We start from the raw sequence: 16,664 nt of genomic DNA, 5'->3' as shown, positions 1-16,664 counted from the left end.
GTGGCCGCCGCGTCCCCGCCGGCTCCTCCCTGGCCTATCACAGGCCTGCCGCGAAGGCCGGATGCAGGCGCCCAGAGTCCCAGCCCGGTGAGCACACAACGAGCGGCGAATTTCGTCAAGCTGCGTGGTCCCTGTAAGCCGCGTGTCCTGTCCCTTGACAGGGAAACGATGCCACTCGCATCGGCAGGCGGCTGTGAGGACCGCGAGCCCACTGACGGCACTCAGTGACACTAGCTGGGTTTCTTACCGTCATTCCCTTCTCCCCTTGTCCCCCGAAGGCAGGCGGGGCTGTGCCAGAATCCTTGGGACCCTGCCTGTAAGACCCTTCTACAGCCTTCTCAACCAGAAGGGGACCTCGGGAGCGTCGCGGAGACCCCAGCCTCTAGCAGAGCCGCGCCTAAATCTCAGGAACAGTCACATCTCCTATTTGTAACGGAGGAAGAGCCACCCCCCCTTGGCGGCGGGGCGCCGGCCTTCACCTTCACCGGACACCCACGCCTTCTCCCGGGGTCTGGCCCAGCTCTCCCTGCCGCCGCCACCGAGCAGGCTTCCGCCTCCCATCCCAAACCAATCTCCAAGCCTACTTCTTCCGGCCACGTGGCAGAGGACCCCACGCTGTTCCCCCACCGTGGCCACTGTCACCCCCGCCTGTGCGTGGGGAAGGTCTGGCCAGCTCCGATCCTCCGCCCAGGCCCGGTGGTTTCTAGCCGACCTCAGGGAGCCCCGTGGCCCTTGCTGGAGAGGCTGAGTACGGGCATCTCACTACAGGGAGGGGTGCTCCCTCTCTCACTACAGGGAGGGGTCTTACTGGGCTAGCACGGTGCACACGTGTGTCTGGGACACAGCTCGCGATGATCCACGGAAGGAAGGGAGGGAGGGAGGGAGGAAGGAAAGAAGGAAGGATGGATGGGAGGGAGGGAGGGAGGAATGACGTGGCGTGCAATCACTGAACTCTGCACTCCAGAAACATCAGCTGTGTTCCCATACTCAAGGCCCAGGACCGACACCTAAGATCCTGGGCTGGTCACCTGTTTGTCTCACCAGATACACCCTCCACCAAAGGTGTCTGCCCAGCTCTGCGCCCCAGCAGGCCGGCCTGCATGGACACGGAGGGGCTCCCGGGCCCCCAGGCTGCATCTTGAGGATCATGAAGGGAGTCTCAGCTCCCATCAGGCCACAGGCTCATCAGCCCTCTGGGCCTGGGGTGGTAATGGCCGGGGTTCTGCACTCTCTTTCTGCTTCCTACACCCCGTCCACAACACTCTAATAGGCCCCTTATTAAACTCTGCCCCGTTCGCCCCTAAGAGCAGGCACACCTCGTGTTCTCAACGGGCCTCTGACCGAGCCAGTCCCAAAGCCTTACCTGTCAAGACCCAGAAACACGGCACCAGAAGGGAATTAGTAGTCAAGGAACTTTCTAGAGGTTATCACGCTAGGAGAAAGTCCTTTTCCATCGGGCTTCTTGTCATCTTGGGGTGAGGGGCGGGGGAGTGAGCAGGAAAGGCTTTTCATTTCCTATTTTTTTAATTATTATGTTGAGCAGTTAATATATTCAGATGGCTCAAAATACAAAAAATATATAAATAAAACCGATGCACTGAAGCGTCCCCCATCTGGACAGGTCCAGGGACAGGGTGCTGAGCCCACCCCACAGGCGAACCTCTCCACCTCCCAAGGCTCCAGATAACATCCTATTGCGACACTGAGCAAACCAGATGCCCCAGTAATTTCCACTAGTGCCTGCTTCTCCGGAGGGGCTCACGCTCCAGCAAGGCGGGGGGTTCCGGCCGGGACCCGGGACCCTCCAGCCCCAGCCCAGCTGCCTTACCACCGAGGCTTCCGCAAACCCACAACTACATCCTGGGACCTTCAGGAATTCGCATCCACGGGACAGAGCAACGGACTTGCCCCTCCGCGCAGCAGTGAGAAAAGCTTAACCTTCAGCGGTTTGCAAATGTTCTGTCCTGTGTGACCGGTTAGTGCTGTCATCGAGGGACACCGTCGCACGTGTCGCAGCATTTAGCAGCGCAGGTACTGAACCCTTGATGTGAAAGTGCCCCCCCCCCCCCAGGCCCCGCTGACAAGGCAGGGACGCACCGCCTGGGAGTCGCCCACAGAGGCCACAAGGAAACAGGCGGCAGAGAAGGTAAACAGCAGACTCTCAACGCTCAGGACGCAGCTACCTGAGGTCAGGTGAGAGCCTGAGGGGCGGCCAGGCAGGGCCCCGTGTCACACAGGAGACACTGGGGACAGTGCCCCGGGGACCTGAGGCCGGGGTGACGGAGGGCCACACAGCGCTTTCTCCCCGCTCACCACCCCCGGCACCCAGGAGCCCTCCTGGGCATCTCAGCAACCTGTCAAAGGGACGAAGGCCACAGGGCTTCGCGTGCGACCAGAACACTGACCTAGAACCCGAGTGAAGAGGGAAGGAAGGGCGGGCAGAACACGGGGATGCAGCCCGGTCCCAGGCCCCCGGGGACGTCCTCTGAGTTACCCCCCAGGGGGGCGGGGCGGGGAAGCCTGGGGGTTTGGGTCACCAGGGCCCAAGCCCCTCCCCACACGAATGTAAAAGGGGAAGGAGTCGCACGGCTCGGACTCGGAAGTAAAACCGAATCTCCCGGGGAACCCGGGGCTCCGAGCTGCCCGGCAGCTTAGGTGCGAGCGGAGCTCTGCAGAGACGCGGCCTCCAGCTCCCTGCCCGCAAAACGACGCCGAATACAGTAGGGATCCCCCTTTCGGCGCAGGGCGGTGGGGGGGTGGCGGTGCACGGGAGCATCCGGGGCGCGCTGACAGGGCCTGTGCACCCCCGCCCCCTGCAAGGGGGCGCCCCGGTGAACAAGCCTAAATGCCAGGCCTGCAGGTAGGTGGCCCGGGTGGGCGGCTCCGTGCAAGGCGCAAGGAGGGGGGCGGTCTTGCTGTAGGGCCAGGCCGACCTCGCCTCCCATCTGTGTCGGCTTCTCTGTGCGCTGTCCCACCGGTCCCCACGGAGCCGTCCCTGTTCCCCCATTTTGCCGAAAAACTGAGGCTCCCCGGGTGGTTACACGACGTCCCCAGAGTCAGAGGGCAGAGAAGGGCGGCGGCAGGACCCGCACCCAGACCCGAGCCCCGCGCGCCCCGGCAGTCCCTCCTGCGGCCTCAGCCCGCCACCGAGGGCTCCCAGCCCGCGCGCGACCTTCAACTTCAATGAGGCGCGACTTGGGGGCTCGTTCAAAGTCGCGCGACTGACGCAGGCCCCGGGCAGCCCGCGCGGCGCAGCGGCCCGGACACGTGCGGCGGCAGGGGGGCGCGGGGCCCCAGGGCTGCGGGGCGCAGGGGGCGGCGCGGAGGGGCGGCAGTGCGGCGCCGGGTGGGGCCGGGGGCGGCGCGGGGCCCCAGGGCTGCGGGGCGCAGGGGGCGGCAGTGCGGCGCCGGGTGGGGGGCGGGGGCGGCGCGGGGTCCCAGGGCTGCGCGGCGCAGGGGGCGGCGCGGGGCGGCGCGGGCTGGGCTCCGGGCTGCGCACCGGCCGCCGCGCGCGGGGAGGGCGCCTACCTTTCCTGAAGGGCATCGCGGAAGGGTGCGCCCCGCGGGGCCGGCCCGGGACACCGAGGCCGGGCGACGTCCGAGTGCCAGCCCCGCGGCTCGGGGGCGCCTGCGGGCGCCGGGCGAGGGAGGGGGGAAAGGGACATATTTGGGCAGAGCGGGGCGCGTCACAGCCGGAGGGTGGGACCGCGGCGAGCCGGGCGGCGCGGCCTCCGGGGCGGGCCCGGCGGAAACCGCTTAACCCCTGCGCGCCCGGCGACGCTGCCGGCGCCCCGCCCTCTCCCGGCGAGGCCTTGGGGGCCCCCCTCCGAGGGGCGCTCCCCGCGGGCACTGAACGCTGGCCGCCTTGGACGGAAATCACATGAGGGCCGGAGGGAGTAGCCCCCGCAAAGTGCATCCCTGGCCGCCTTCCTGGCCACCCGCGTTGAAAACCCTTCCCGCTCCGGGGCTCCCGCCCTGCGCTCTTCACCCCCCACCCTGCTCCCTACCCCAGGCGGTGATCACCTCCGACAAATATTCTGTGTCTCCCTTGCGCATCGCTGTTCCCCGGGACCTGGAACAGCACCTCACACGGTGATCAATAAATACATAAAAAATAATTTTTTAAAAAAAATTGGACTTTCAGGAACTGTAACCTCAAGAAATGGAGTCTATTTTATGTTACAATTTGAAGAAATGGTGTTGGGAACAGTCTCCTGACCTGATATTTAAGGTACCCATGCCACTCCCCACTTTCTATGTAGGTGGGGGGAAAAATCCAGGTGCACTGAAAAGTCAGAGCCAGTGGGGAGTTAGTGGGTTTTTAATCATTTCTTGATCCGAAGCAGTTCCCAGCCTCCGATCTTCTGTGGGTAGTGGCCCAAACTCCACCCCCCACATTAAAAGGGAGCCCCTGTCAAGTGTTGGTTCAGACAAGGTATTGTCATTTGGCTCCGGAACATGCCCCCGCAGAACCTTCTGGAAAGACACTGTTGCACGGGCCTGGCTGGAGATGGGGATCCTGAGCTGAAGCGGTGGTGTGTTGGTTTGTGTAAGAGGAACAGGAAGTGAGGGATGGAGTGGGGTGCTGGCCGGTGCTCTGAGACCCAGTCAGGTCCCTCTGCCCTTTCCCCCACCACAGCCGTAACACTTGCACTTTACTCCCTGGACTCACTTGCCCAGGGAGGCACATTTTATCTGCGGCCGGATAACTGCAAGCCTGCACATCTCGCATTTGTTCGGCTGTGAGTGAGTCACAGTGAAACCAGAGGACATGCACTGTGGCAGGGGGTGGGGGCCTCTTCCTTGTGCTCAGCACCTCTCCTGCCTTGTGGACTCATGTGGCTGATTGTGATACAGTAAGACACACATACTGGGTCTTTGTTTCCCGTTCCTGGCACATGCCTCCTAAAAACCTTGGAAATCTCCAGAGTGGTAAGAGTTTTTGCGTGTTCGTGAAATGACTGGTGGCTGGGACACTCAGGTAGCTTCGGGACGAGGCTGGTGGCCAGAAAGACCACATCATGCTCAGAGGGTGGGAACTCTCTGCTCTATCACACCCCCCCAACACACACACACCTCCAGGGAGGGGAGGGGGCTGGAAATTGAGCCGGGTCACCAGCGGTCAGTCAAGCGCATGTAATGAAGACCCGATAAAAACCCCTAAAGACGGGTTGGGAGAGTTTCCAGGCTGGGGAACGCGTGGAGGCGCTGGGAAGGTGGCGGGTTCGGAGGGGCGTGCAAGCCCCACGCACCCCCACCCCTCACCTCTTCCTATGCTTCTCTTCCATCTGCCTGTTCCTGAGCTGCATCCTTTCCAATAAACTGATGATAACAAGTAAACCACTTCTCTGGGTTCCGTGAGCAGCGCTGGCAAATTATCAAACCTGAAAGAGTGAAAGTTGCCAAGCCCCCAGGCTTCGTGGCACGTCGGACGGAAAGGCGGGCACCTGGGCACCCAGGAGCTGCCCCGGCATCTGAGGTGGGGCGCGGTGTTGCGGGACTGAGCCCCTGCTTGCCCTGTGGGGTCCGGGCCAAGCGCAGCGAGTTAGTGTCAGAACTGGATCGAACTGCAGGGCACCTAAGAGCAGCGCCTATAGGTGTGGTAAGTCCCCCCGTCCGGCAGCAGGAGGGATGTCAGGAAACCAGGTTCAGACTCACGGAGCCCTGTCTCCACTCTTGAGCGTCATCCCCCGTAGGAACAAGAACAGGGACTCATGGCCATCTTGTTTCTGTCTGTCACTCTGGAGAGCAGCCCTCCCTGATGCTGGGCGATTTCGTTAATGACCCCCGGGGACATCTGCTCTTTCGTGTCCAATCAGAGCCCGCCAGCAAGGGTTGACGATGACATTTCATAACTGCAAGAGTGTTTCTGCTTGTCCTTTGCACAAGGGAGGCCACAGCCTCGGCAAGTTCGCACAAGTGACAAACGAGCGGCCTGAAAAATTGGATTTGTGCAGGAGCTACGAACAAATCACAGCCCCGGCCTGGGGCAATGGGCGGGGGTAGTGGTGCGTGGCCCTCTGGGTCTGACGTGGAGGCAGGATTCGCAGCGATCTTAAGCCGAAAATGTATTTCGAGGCACTTTCTGCAATATAGTGTGAGTCACGGGGTGAAGGAATTCGTCGTGTCCGCTGAGCTTCTGTCCTGGGTCTAACGGACTGTCGACTGAACCGCACTCTTCCGAGGAGCTCTGAGCACAGCGCCCGCGTGTCTGAGAGTCGAGCCGAATGGCTGGAGTGGTGACGAAACCACGGGTTGCCGGGCAGGCTCCAGGCTTCCCCCAGGGCCCCAGCTGTCACCAGCATCAGCTAGCATCAGCTGGGCCTGCGGGCCTGAGGACGGAGCTGCTCCAGCCCGCGGGCAGGGAGCAAGCTAAAGAACCGAGGGCTGGGCCCCAGCGGTGGTTTCTGATCTAGTGAAGCCTGGGGTGGGGCCCCGAGCTTCCCAGGTGATGAGGGTGCGGCTTCTCCTTCTCTGAGCCAGGACTGCACTCAGACACCCAACAGGGAGAGTGGAACCCGGCTGGGAGGGGAGGGTCCTGCAGAAACCAGAGCAGAATCGGGGGGTCCTCTCTCCCAGGGCACCAGCCGCCCTTCTCTGGTCCCCGTGCCCCGCAGAGCGGGAAGGGCCAGAGCCATGGCCTCTGGTTTTCTTACTGCAGCAATAAAAGGGCCCCTTCCCATGTTTCTTTTCCAGTTCCCAACTGAAGGCTTTCATGCTCTCTCCAAAGAGAGGGTGGCCCTCAAAGAGCTGAGATGTAACACTTTCCACCCCAAAAACTCATCCCTACCCACAGCCTTTCCTGAGCAGCTCTGTGCATCTTCGAGGCTTTCCTCTCTCGCTGTAGAATGTGACGTTTGGCCCCCAATGAAGGAATTCAGGCCATAGGAAGAGGGAACATTTGGTCGGGGTCAGGGAGAGTGGGTTAAGTGGTAAAGAAGAGTGTGTTAAGGAGGAAGGAAGGGGCGTGCCTGGGGACAGGGGCTGGCGGGGCCCATAAAGCACTTGAGGGCCGCCCCCCCGCCCCCTCCAGAGGCCCCGGCGTGGAGAGTCCAGCGGCTGTCCCCACTGCCGGCCACCCCATTCTGTGCCCCTCGGTGTAGTCCGGGTGGTTTAAAGCTCCTGCTGCCTCAAGCTTCCCGGCCCCTGGGGCCCTGCCAAGAAGCAGACCTCCAGCCGGGTTGAGAAGAGATTGGCTGAGAATCTCTGCCGTGGCTCGCCAGGCTTATGATAGAGCCTCTTCGAGCCTCAGTGTTTTGTCTCTAAAATGGGCGTCATGCATTCTTCACGGGTTGCTGTAAAGATTCCGTGAAATCATATTGGCCCAGAGCCCAGGTGCTCAGTGAAAGGTGGCTGCCACTATTAGTAATATTAGTAGTATTAGAGCTGGAAGCAGGGGCCCTAGGGTAGTGACAGGGGAGGGTCCCAGAAGACGAGAGAAGGAACGGGGAGCGTGGAGGGGAGCCGCAGGGCAGGAGCGTGTGGGCTGGCCCAGGAATGTTGGGCCGAGTGGGTCAAGGGAAATCCGGGGGACTGGGGGACGAGCAACTGTCCGTTACCAAGAGGTGAGTGTGTGTGCACACACGCGCGTGTGCACACCTAACTACGTAACTATGAAAGAGTTGACAACCCACAGTATCAGAGAAAACTGTGAATACTAAGGGCAGTTATATGGACACATCTAACTCCCGGCTGTTGGTTCCTAAATACCAGTCTCCAACCGAAGGAGCCAAAAGCCTGGGAAAGCTGGAGCGGCAAAGCACAAGATGAGCCTGGGACGTCTTGTTGTGCCAGAAAATAAGGAATCTTTTTGCTGACCTACCAACAAATGACGAGGACACATCCAAAAGACACAGGGGCCAACCTGTGCTGGGTTCCTCCAAAACAATCTGAGCAAGAAGACAAGGCATGGCAGCCATGGGCTGTGACCCAGAGAACACGGTGAGAACCCGTGAGTCCACACTGGCGTAAATACACAGGGGAGGAGGGAGAGCTCTTTCTCACAAGTCCTAGGCTTTATAGAAATGACTAGAATCGCAGCTCATAGATGTAGAAGGAATCACGGTACTAGATAAGTCAACAGTTGGCAAATAGCAGAGAAATGATTGTTTCACAGAAGAACCCTCAGTGGAGGCTAGAATGAGCAAGGAGTAATGCCGTGAGACACAGGGTATTAACAGTCTCAAAATATCTCCTCCGAGGTAATTAATTGCAAAGGGGAAGATGGAGGCTTTGCAGTAGAGAAACCCGGAGGCCACCTTCACCACGTAATCAAAGTGAATGTCACCAGTCATGGCCCAAATCAGCATCAGGTGCCTCTGGATACAATGCACTCAGAAGGACACACCACGTGGGTAGTATTCTTGCCCCAAAACGCATAACCTGAATTTGATCCTGAGGAGACATGAGACACCTACCCTAAGGGACATTACAAAAATAACTAGCAAACAGTTCTTCAAAAATGTCAAAACCGTGGGGCACCTGGGTGGCTCGGTCGGCTAAGCATCTGACTTCAGCTCAGGTCATGATCTCACGGTCCGTGGGTTCGAGCCCCGCGTCGGGCTCTGTGCTGACAGTTAGCTCAGGGTCTGGAGCCTGTTTCAGATTCTGTGTCTCCCTCTCTCTCTGACCCTCCCCTGCTCACGCTGTCTCTCTCTCTCTCTCTCTCTCTCTCTCTCTCAGAAATTTTAAAAAAGTCAAAATCGTGAAAGACAAAGACAGACGGAGGAAGGGTTCCACAGGTGGCTCACGAGCCACGGAGAGGAAATGGAATGTGGGATCCTGGATGGCTTCCTGAACCACAGGACTTCCAGATGCAGCTGGTGAAACAGGAAGAATATTAATTTCCGGTTCCGATACCTGTACTGTGTTCATGTGACCTCTGGGGAGGTGGGTGAGGGCCGTTTGAGAACTCTTTATCCTCTCGGCAATATTTTTGGAAGTTAAAAACTTAAGAATAAAAAGTTAAAAAAAACTAAAGAGTAATTATAGAGGCTGCAGAACCGCTAAATGAGAGCATTCCCAAACTGAGTTGGCTGTGTGACCAGCTACTGATTACCATTAATGACGGGAACTGCCTCATTTCCAGGCAGCACGATGAGCAGGAGCACTTCCTACCAAGTTAGTGGCTTAAAATACCACCCACGTATTCACTCCCGACCCTGTCGGTCGGGGAGTCACACAGCAGGACCAAGGTCTCTCTGCTCAGGGTCTCAGGAGGCTGAAATCACTGCGAGGCTGTGGGGGGTTGGGAGGGGAGTTCCCTATGAGAGACTGGAGGGAAAGCCCCTTCCAAGCTCATTCCCAAGGGCAGAACTCAGTTCCTGGGGTTCAGGAGTAAAGTCCCCACTTCCAGCCGGCGGCCGGCCGTGGCCGCTCTCGGGTCCCAGAGGCCGCCCGCACCCTTGCCACGTGGCCCATGGCTCGTCTTCAGGTCACCGACCGAGGCAGGTGGATTGCTTCTTGGGCCTTGAACACTGACCCCCTTCTCCGGGACCGTGGAGGAAACTCCCTGCCGTAAAGGAGGGACGCCGGCGCTTGCAGATAGTCTCCCCATCGTTAGCTCAGCTGATCTGGGATCTCACTTTTGTCTGCAAGTTCACGGCGGTACCGGGGTCGTGTCTGACTCAATAACCGGGGAAGGTTTGTGGACACCAGAGCCAGGAATCCTGGGCCCTCGTGAGATCCCTGCTGCCGCAGAGAAACTTCTCAAACCAAATAAATGGGCGCAAATCGGCAACAGGTTTGTGGACGGTGGGGGGCACGGCCCACCTGCCCTGAGGACGCGGGCTCCCCGGTGCCCACCAGGTCGGTCTCACCGGGCTCAGAGAGGGTCTCCTTTCCTACGAATCCTCCTGCTTGATCCGGATCCTAAGGACACCCCTGCCCCTGCTGGAATGTAATTAATGATCATCTCTTCTCTTTCGCGTTGTGGCGTTTCAGGCATCGGGATTCAGCGTCTAGGGGACAGATTCTGTCCAAACCCTCGCTGTCCCCGCTGGAAGGAGGGGAGGAGCACTGCGGTGAGTGCTCAGCAGCACCTCAGAGGCGCCAGCAGCTGGGGGTGCGTGCCTGCCGCTGCCCAGTTCCCCCCCAGTCGGGGACGGTCACCCCTTTCTTCGGAAGGGAAGAGTGGCTGCGGTGAACAGGGTGTAAGTCGGGCCTTCGAAGCCCACGGAGCCCAGGGCCGGGCTTGCTTTGAGGACAGAGCCACCGAGAACATCAGAGCCCTCAGTGACTCCGGCGTGTCACCGGGCTGCTCCCGCGAAGCTCGCTCCCGTACCAGCAGGTGACCGGGCTTTTTGTTGTCGTCACAAAGAGCGTGTCCCCTTTTCTCAGCACTCTGACAACTCCCGCTTCCCGCAGAGGCCAGCGTGAGGGAGTGGCCTGCCCTGGGGCCTGGCCCCACAGGGACAGAGCAGAGACCTCAGGCCCGGCCTCCCAACAGATGCCCGTGTCCTCACCGCGCCACACCCCGTCTCCAGGGAGCCGCGTTCTCCCCGGGCATCGTCCTGCGGGCGGGACGTCACGGTCCTCACAGGGTGAGCCGAGCCGGGAGCCCAGGCCCGCGGACCTCAGTGTCTTAGGGACCTACTTCTGGCTGAGCGGCCCGGCTGCCTCCTTCCCAGAAGTCGGGCGAAGCCGCTCCGGCCAAGTGGGGGCTGTCGACTCCCACCCACTCTGGCCCCAGGAGCTGCCGCTGCCTTCCTCCCGAAAGCGTCCTTGCGATTTACATTAGTCACGTCGTCACTTCCAGAGAAAAAGAGCAAGTCTTCGCAGTGGGCTCTCACTTCACCCGTGAAGAGGGCGGTTTAGAAGCAAACTGGACAGTGGACAACCAAGCTCGTGGAAGCCACACGATGGAAGATACGTGACCCGCTCCAGAACTGGCCCTCCTTCCACCCGCCGGCGCCATTTCTTCCCCCCACCCCCACCCCCTGCCTGTTTTCCCACCTGTAAACTGCAGAGATCAGTAGTTGTTGGCCCAGTGTGAGGACCGAATGACTGATTAAAAGAGAATGCAGAACTTTTCTTAATGTTTTATTTATTTCTGAGAGAGAGAGAGAGAGAGAGAGAGAGAGAGAGAGGCGGCGTGAGCAGGGGAGGGTCAGAGAGAGAGGGAGACACAGAATCTGAAACAGGCTCCAGGCTCTGAGCTGGCAGTCAGCACAGAGCCCGACGCGGGGCTCGGACCCACGAACCGCGAGATCATGACCTGAGCCGAAGTTGGACACTCAACCGACTGAGCCACCCAGGCACCCCCAGAATTTTTTTTTAAAGTTTATTTTTGAGAGAGACAGAGAGAGAGAGAGAGAGAGAGCAAGCAGGGGAGGGGCAGTGAGAGAGGGAGACAGAGGATCCAAAGTGGGCTTTATGCTGACAGCAGAGAGCCAGATGTGGGGCTCGAACCCATAAACCACGAGATCATGACCTGAGCCTAAGTCAGAAGATTAACCGCCACCCAGGCGCCCCCAAAATGAGAATTTCTAATGTTAGAGGAACATATATCTTTGCTGCATTTGAGAGTAGCTTTTCTATATTTACAAAAGACTGCTTGGAACTATTTCTATTTTTTAATATGCATTTTATCCTAATTCAAAATGTTAGGATTTCCTTAAGCTTTTAGACTTTTAGACTTTTAGACCTTCAAGCTGCATTATTCTATTTAAAACCTTATCATAAAAACATAGCAAAATTTAACAGTCACTGTTTAGGGGAATTTGATGACTGGTCCCATGTAGAAATTCAGTTATTTAAGTTGCCTTGTCAGTTAAAATTTGCATTTATGAAATACTTTATACTTCAGAACACTCTGGGTTGCTCACGAGCCTTGCCAAATAACCAACTAAATATGGCAAAACCTAAGTTCTTTTAAATGTTCCCACACTGCTCACACTCTTCATAAAATTGCATTGCACCTTTTAGCTTAAAGTTTAGGTCATGATCTCAGGGTCCTGTGAGTAGACCCCCCGCTGGGCTCCATGCTGAGTGTGAAGCCTGCTTCACACTCTCTCTCTCTCTGCCCCTCCTTGGCTCATGTGTGTGCTCTCTCTCTGATTAACATGGTTAAAAAAAAAAAGGACTCAATGAAGAAACAGTTACATCACGTTAGCAAGTCAAGGCTCCTGTCCGCAGGCGACCAGAAAGACCGTGATCAGGACAGCAAAAACCACACAGCATAATAAGGGTTTTCCAGACCTTCTGAATTGTGGTTTTTGCAATTTATTTTTCAATAAAGTGTTCACACCTAAAAAGAGAGCTAAGTGATACATCTGCTGCTGGGGAGTTTCTAGATGAGACCCGAGAAGAGCTTCTCAGCCCTTACGAGGCCTTTGCTGCTTACAGATGGCTTCCAGAATTAGCCCGGGAACGAGTCCCTAGATGGTGCCGTGGGCCGGGGGCCGGGCCGGCCGCAGTACAGTGTCCCCAGGCCCAGGGCGGCTAACGACCACAGACAAGGACAGCACATGGGCGGTGAAGGCTGGAGCGGACACCACAGTCCCGTGGGGTGAGGGGGCTTCACTAGTAGCTGCGGGGTCACCGGAAGGCTTCCCTGGAAAGGATGGGCATCAAGACTCCAAGGAGCTTGGGCCAAAGGGCAGTTGTCTGGAAGAGTGCTGACGTCACTCAGAGTGAAAGGCGGGGCCCCCAAACTCTGGGGCGGGTGGCCTCCTGAGGGGGGGCAGCAGGACCCCGCCTGGTCACGTGGCTGTGCTGTGGCAGGACGGCCCCCTCCGTGGGGCTCCAGTGATGGGGGGTGCTCGGGGTACCCCACCCGGCTCCCCTCCCCACCCCCGTGGAGGACAGAAGGAGGCACCCACGCAGGAACCAAGGCGCTCAGAACCGGCAGGAGTGGCTCCCAAGGGAGGGAGCTGTTGCTCAGAAGCGAGTGGATCTGCCCTGGTCACAGGAGCAGCTCAGGCCATGGCGATTCCCCAGAGCAGGGCTCTGGGCGGTGTCACTGGAAGGGCCAGGGACAGAAGCGGGTTCCCCGGAAGGGCCGGGGACAGAAGCGGGCCCCCCGGAAGGGACGGGGACAGAAGTGGGCCCCCCGGAAGGGACGGGGCCAGAAGTGGGCTCCCCGGAAGGGACGGGGCCAGGAGAAGTGGGCTCCAGCCCCCACTGCAGCCCCCACTAACTGCTGACTGGGGACAAGCGGGCTCCCTTCTGAGCCGTGTTGTGCCAGAGAGCTCTCGTCCTGACATTGCGGTTCTCAAACGGGGGCAGAAGGGCACCCGGGCAGCGAGGGGGCAGAGCACGGGCACTGGCTGTCTGCGGGAGGTGCAGGCACTTGCTGCACAGCACACTGCCCGAGACAGACAGGGCTGCAGACAGGGGACGCCGGCCCCGGACAGGGGACATTTCTTCCTGAAACAAGGAAGTCTGGAGGAGCCTGGCGGCCCCGCAGCGCCCCGTCCCCGCACAGGGAGACGGCCCTGACCGTGACGCCGGCGGGCCCTCCGAGGTGCCTCAGGCCTTGTCCCCCTCCCCCACCCGCATCCCTGTGACACTACCCCGAATGTGGAGCGCCCCGTAACCCTGCTCACGATGTCTGCTTCACGTCGGGAGCCCGGAGCCTGTGTGGCGCGCGGCCAGGGTGGGCGGAGGGCGGCTCCTGGAAGGCCGAGTCCTGCGGCCGCTGTGCACATGTTCAGCTCCCAGAGCCCGCGTCACCGCAGGTGGCTGTGACTGCTGAAGTGACCGAGTGCGTCGACCACACAGCTACCTTTGCTGAATACGTGTTCGCACTCCCGTGTGGCTTGGACACGCCAGACACATCTTGTCCCTCTCGGTATCACCGGTCTTGCGCGGTAGCCGGCACGTCAGAGGTGCTTGGTGCTCGGTACACATCTGTTAGTATGCAGTTAAATACGCAGGACCTCCTGGGCTCTGTATGTACATTTAGAAAATAATCCTGGGAGCCAATCACATAAGGAGTCCAAATTCTGTATCAGTTACGGGTGCTTCTGTCCGTTGGTAACACTCCAGTCGGCTGTGACCTAAACAAGGAAGGGCTTCTGTTCTGGCATCGGAAGTCCCGCGTAAGCAGCCCAGGGCTGGTGCCGTGAATCCATAGCGTTTTCCGTCCCACCGACGCAGCAAGAGGGCTTCTGTCCCCGGTCGGGCCGCCACGGCGTCTCCGGACACCAGGTCCACGTCATCCAAGCTTGAATGCTGCGGTGGGGTGTGGGAAGGGGGCACCAGTTCATCTTTCCCTTTTACCAGTAAGGCAAAGCTTTCCCTCAGAGACCCCAGATATTTCTGCCATCATCTCATTAGGCAGAATTCGAACTTGGGTGCTGGGAAGCAGAAACGGGGTGAAAAGAAGGGGTAGGGGGTGTGCGTTCCCACGGAGCTCCGGTATGGACGGGAGGGGGTGTGAAGGCCTTCTGGTCTTGCTCAGAATGACCCAGTGATGGCCGGGTGGTGCGTCCTCCATGGGCGATGGCTTCTCCTCTCTATGCCCTAGTCCTTAAAACCGAGAGCGAATGTTCTAGGCAAGCGCCAATCTCGGACTGAGGATTTTTTAAATGTTTTACTACAATGAACGGTTTCAGATTTCCGAGATGGGTCAGAGATTGACGACATGCTGTCCTGGGGGGGGGGGGGGGGGGGGCGGTCTGGCGTCACAGCTCGGGCTACGCTGACAACTGGAAACTGACAGAAACTTCGAGCCACAGGTGTGGCCCACCTCTGGCCGAGAAGGAGTCAAGGAAGACTGCACGCGCCAGGTGGACACCTGAGGTTGTGGGTGGATGGTAGCATTCAGCAGTTCCCGGAAAGGGTCTGCGTTTTGGAAGTTTTTGTTTTAATATGGCTCTAAAAGTCAGAAAAAGGGGGAAAAAATAACCTTTCCTCTAAGCTCAGAATGTGTCTTTTGGGCCAATTATACCTTCATCTGTTTGCCAGCGCTATTCTTTATGTATCTTAGAGCCGTATTTGTACCCATATTTTCAACATGATTTTGAGACATCTGGTATACTATTTATCATACTGCCTAACAGAATTTTAATAAACACTTGTTTTAATTTAATAAATGCCTCACCGATGGATGTACCTGGTATAAAAATATATCATTTCCCTAAATATTTTTTTTTTCAGCCTGCTCTAGTCAACAAACAAATTACAGCTGGGCTTAAATGGTTATTCTCGCAGATAAGCAGAGAGAGGGCCTCTTTTAACATCGAGAAAAGCAAGCCATCACCCTGTTCCTTCCTCACCTACTATTTCCAAATCGACTTGCCCCATGAAGAAGTCTAACGTCTTACTTCAGGGAAGAGGGATATTTCAACACGAGTAAGCTCTCTCAGGGCCGCCAAATAGCACAGTGGACACCACCCAGTTGGCAATGTCTTCGATCTTTGGAAACAACTTTTGGGTTTGCCCCAAAGGTTTGTCGTTAGTAGGGGTGGGGGGGGCCTGCTATGCAGAATGTGGGCTTGTATGGGTGACCTGGAGGACATGTAGTTGAAAGGTTTATTTATGTCAGAAAACAGGCATCTGATTGCTTGGAGGGAAAGCATGGCCTTTATTCCTATATATTTCTTGTTATAAAAATAATACAGTCGGTGGGGGGCGCCTGGGTGGTTCAGTCGGTTAAGCATCGGACTCCTGATTACAGCTCAGGTTGTGATCTCACGGTTCGTGGGATCGAGCCCCACGTCAGGCTCTGCACTGACAGCTTGGAGCCTGCTTGGGATTCTCTCTTCCTCTCTCTCTGCCCTTCCCCTGCTCTCTCTCAAAATAAATAAACATTAAAAAAATAATAATACAGTTGGGGAGATGTCACCAAGTGTGGAAGTCACATACTGCCCTTACGGTGGAGTTTCGTCAGCAGCTGTCCATCATGAAGTCTGCCGAGAATCTGAGAAGATGATTTGTTTTCATTTCCTCAAGGCAAAGGGTGGCTTTGGTTGAAGCTCTCAAGCAGAGACCAAGCCTTGCCATTCAGGGTGTATTTAGTCTGAGACGAGGAACGTGTGAAACAGAGACATACACAGGTAAGGTTGGGCGAAGGAAAGGGACCCTCGCGGGCACCTGCTCCCTCCTGCGTCGCCTCCAGGCCCCTGCCCACCCCCGAGTCCTGGACTTGGGCTGAGAAACGACTCTGCCCTTCCTACCCGGAAGACGCCCTGACAACGTGTGCACAGATACTCTAACAGGGTCGGGAGGGCGGGTCCTGGCAACTGCTCACACGACTGAGGTGAGGGGAAGACGGGACCACGGCGAGAACCTGGAGAGCACGGTCTGGGTCGACGGGAGGCTCGTCTCAGCCGGAACACCCCCAACAGGCGGACACACACAGGTGACTCAGAGACCGTGAGCGGAGGGAAGAGGACGACTCACGGGCCCAGGGGAAGGACGAGGTGGGCGGGCGGTGAGAAAATCCTGCCGGCCTCCTTCCTCCGGGGCCCAAGGTATTATTTTTAGCAAACTCCGAGGCTTCACCAGATAACGTCCAGACCCGGATTGCTACAGGCACCCTGTGGAGGCTTCGTGAAGCTGCACGGGAAGGGGAGGGAAGGGACTGCGTTTGGAAGACACATTTGGAAGTCAGAGAAGGCTCTGTGGCCCGGGTGCAGGACGGGAAGGGGGGCTGTGGACTTGGGGGGCAACGAGCAGGATGGGGGGCCTGGACTGTTCTTCAGTAGCGCTTGCAAAGG

General features: G+C 58.1%; 1 protein-coding gene across 1 annotated transcript in view; it reads right to left on the bottom strand.

Annotated features, from left to right (window-relative positions):
* Positions 1–3,619, bottom strand: part of PFKFB3 (6-phosphofructo-2-kinase/fructose-2,6-biphosphatase 3) — a 71,127-nt gene extending 67,508 nt beyond the window's left edge. Inside the window, exon 1 of the mRNA XM_039240364.1 lies at positions 3,529–3,619. Within this exon, the coding sequence (XP_039096295.1) occupies positions 3,529–3,544 (16 nt within the window). The 5' untranslated portion in view covers positions 3,545–3,619. The remainder of the gene's footprint in view (positions 1–3,528) is intronic.
* Between the last annotated feature and the right edge of the window lie 13,045 nt (positions 3,620–16,664).

The sequence above is a fragment of the Hyaena hyaena genome, unplaced genomic scaffold, assembly GCF_003009895.1.
Source record: "Hyaena hyaena isolate Hyena2069 unplaced genomic scaffold, ASM300989v1 scaffold_174, whole genome shotgun sequence".
Taxonomy (NCBI): domain Eukaryota; kingdom Metazoa; phylum Chordata; class Mammalia; order Carnivora; family Hyaenidae; genus Hyaena; species Hyaena hyaena.
The sequence above is the reverse complement of the archived record's forward strand: the minus strand, read 5'-3'. Positions and strand labels throughout refer to the sequence as shown.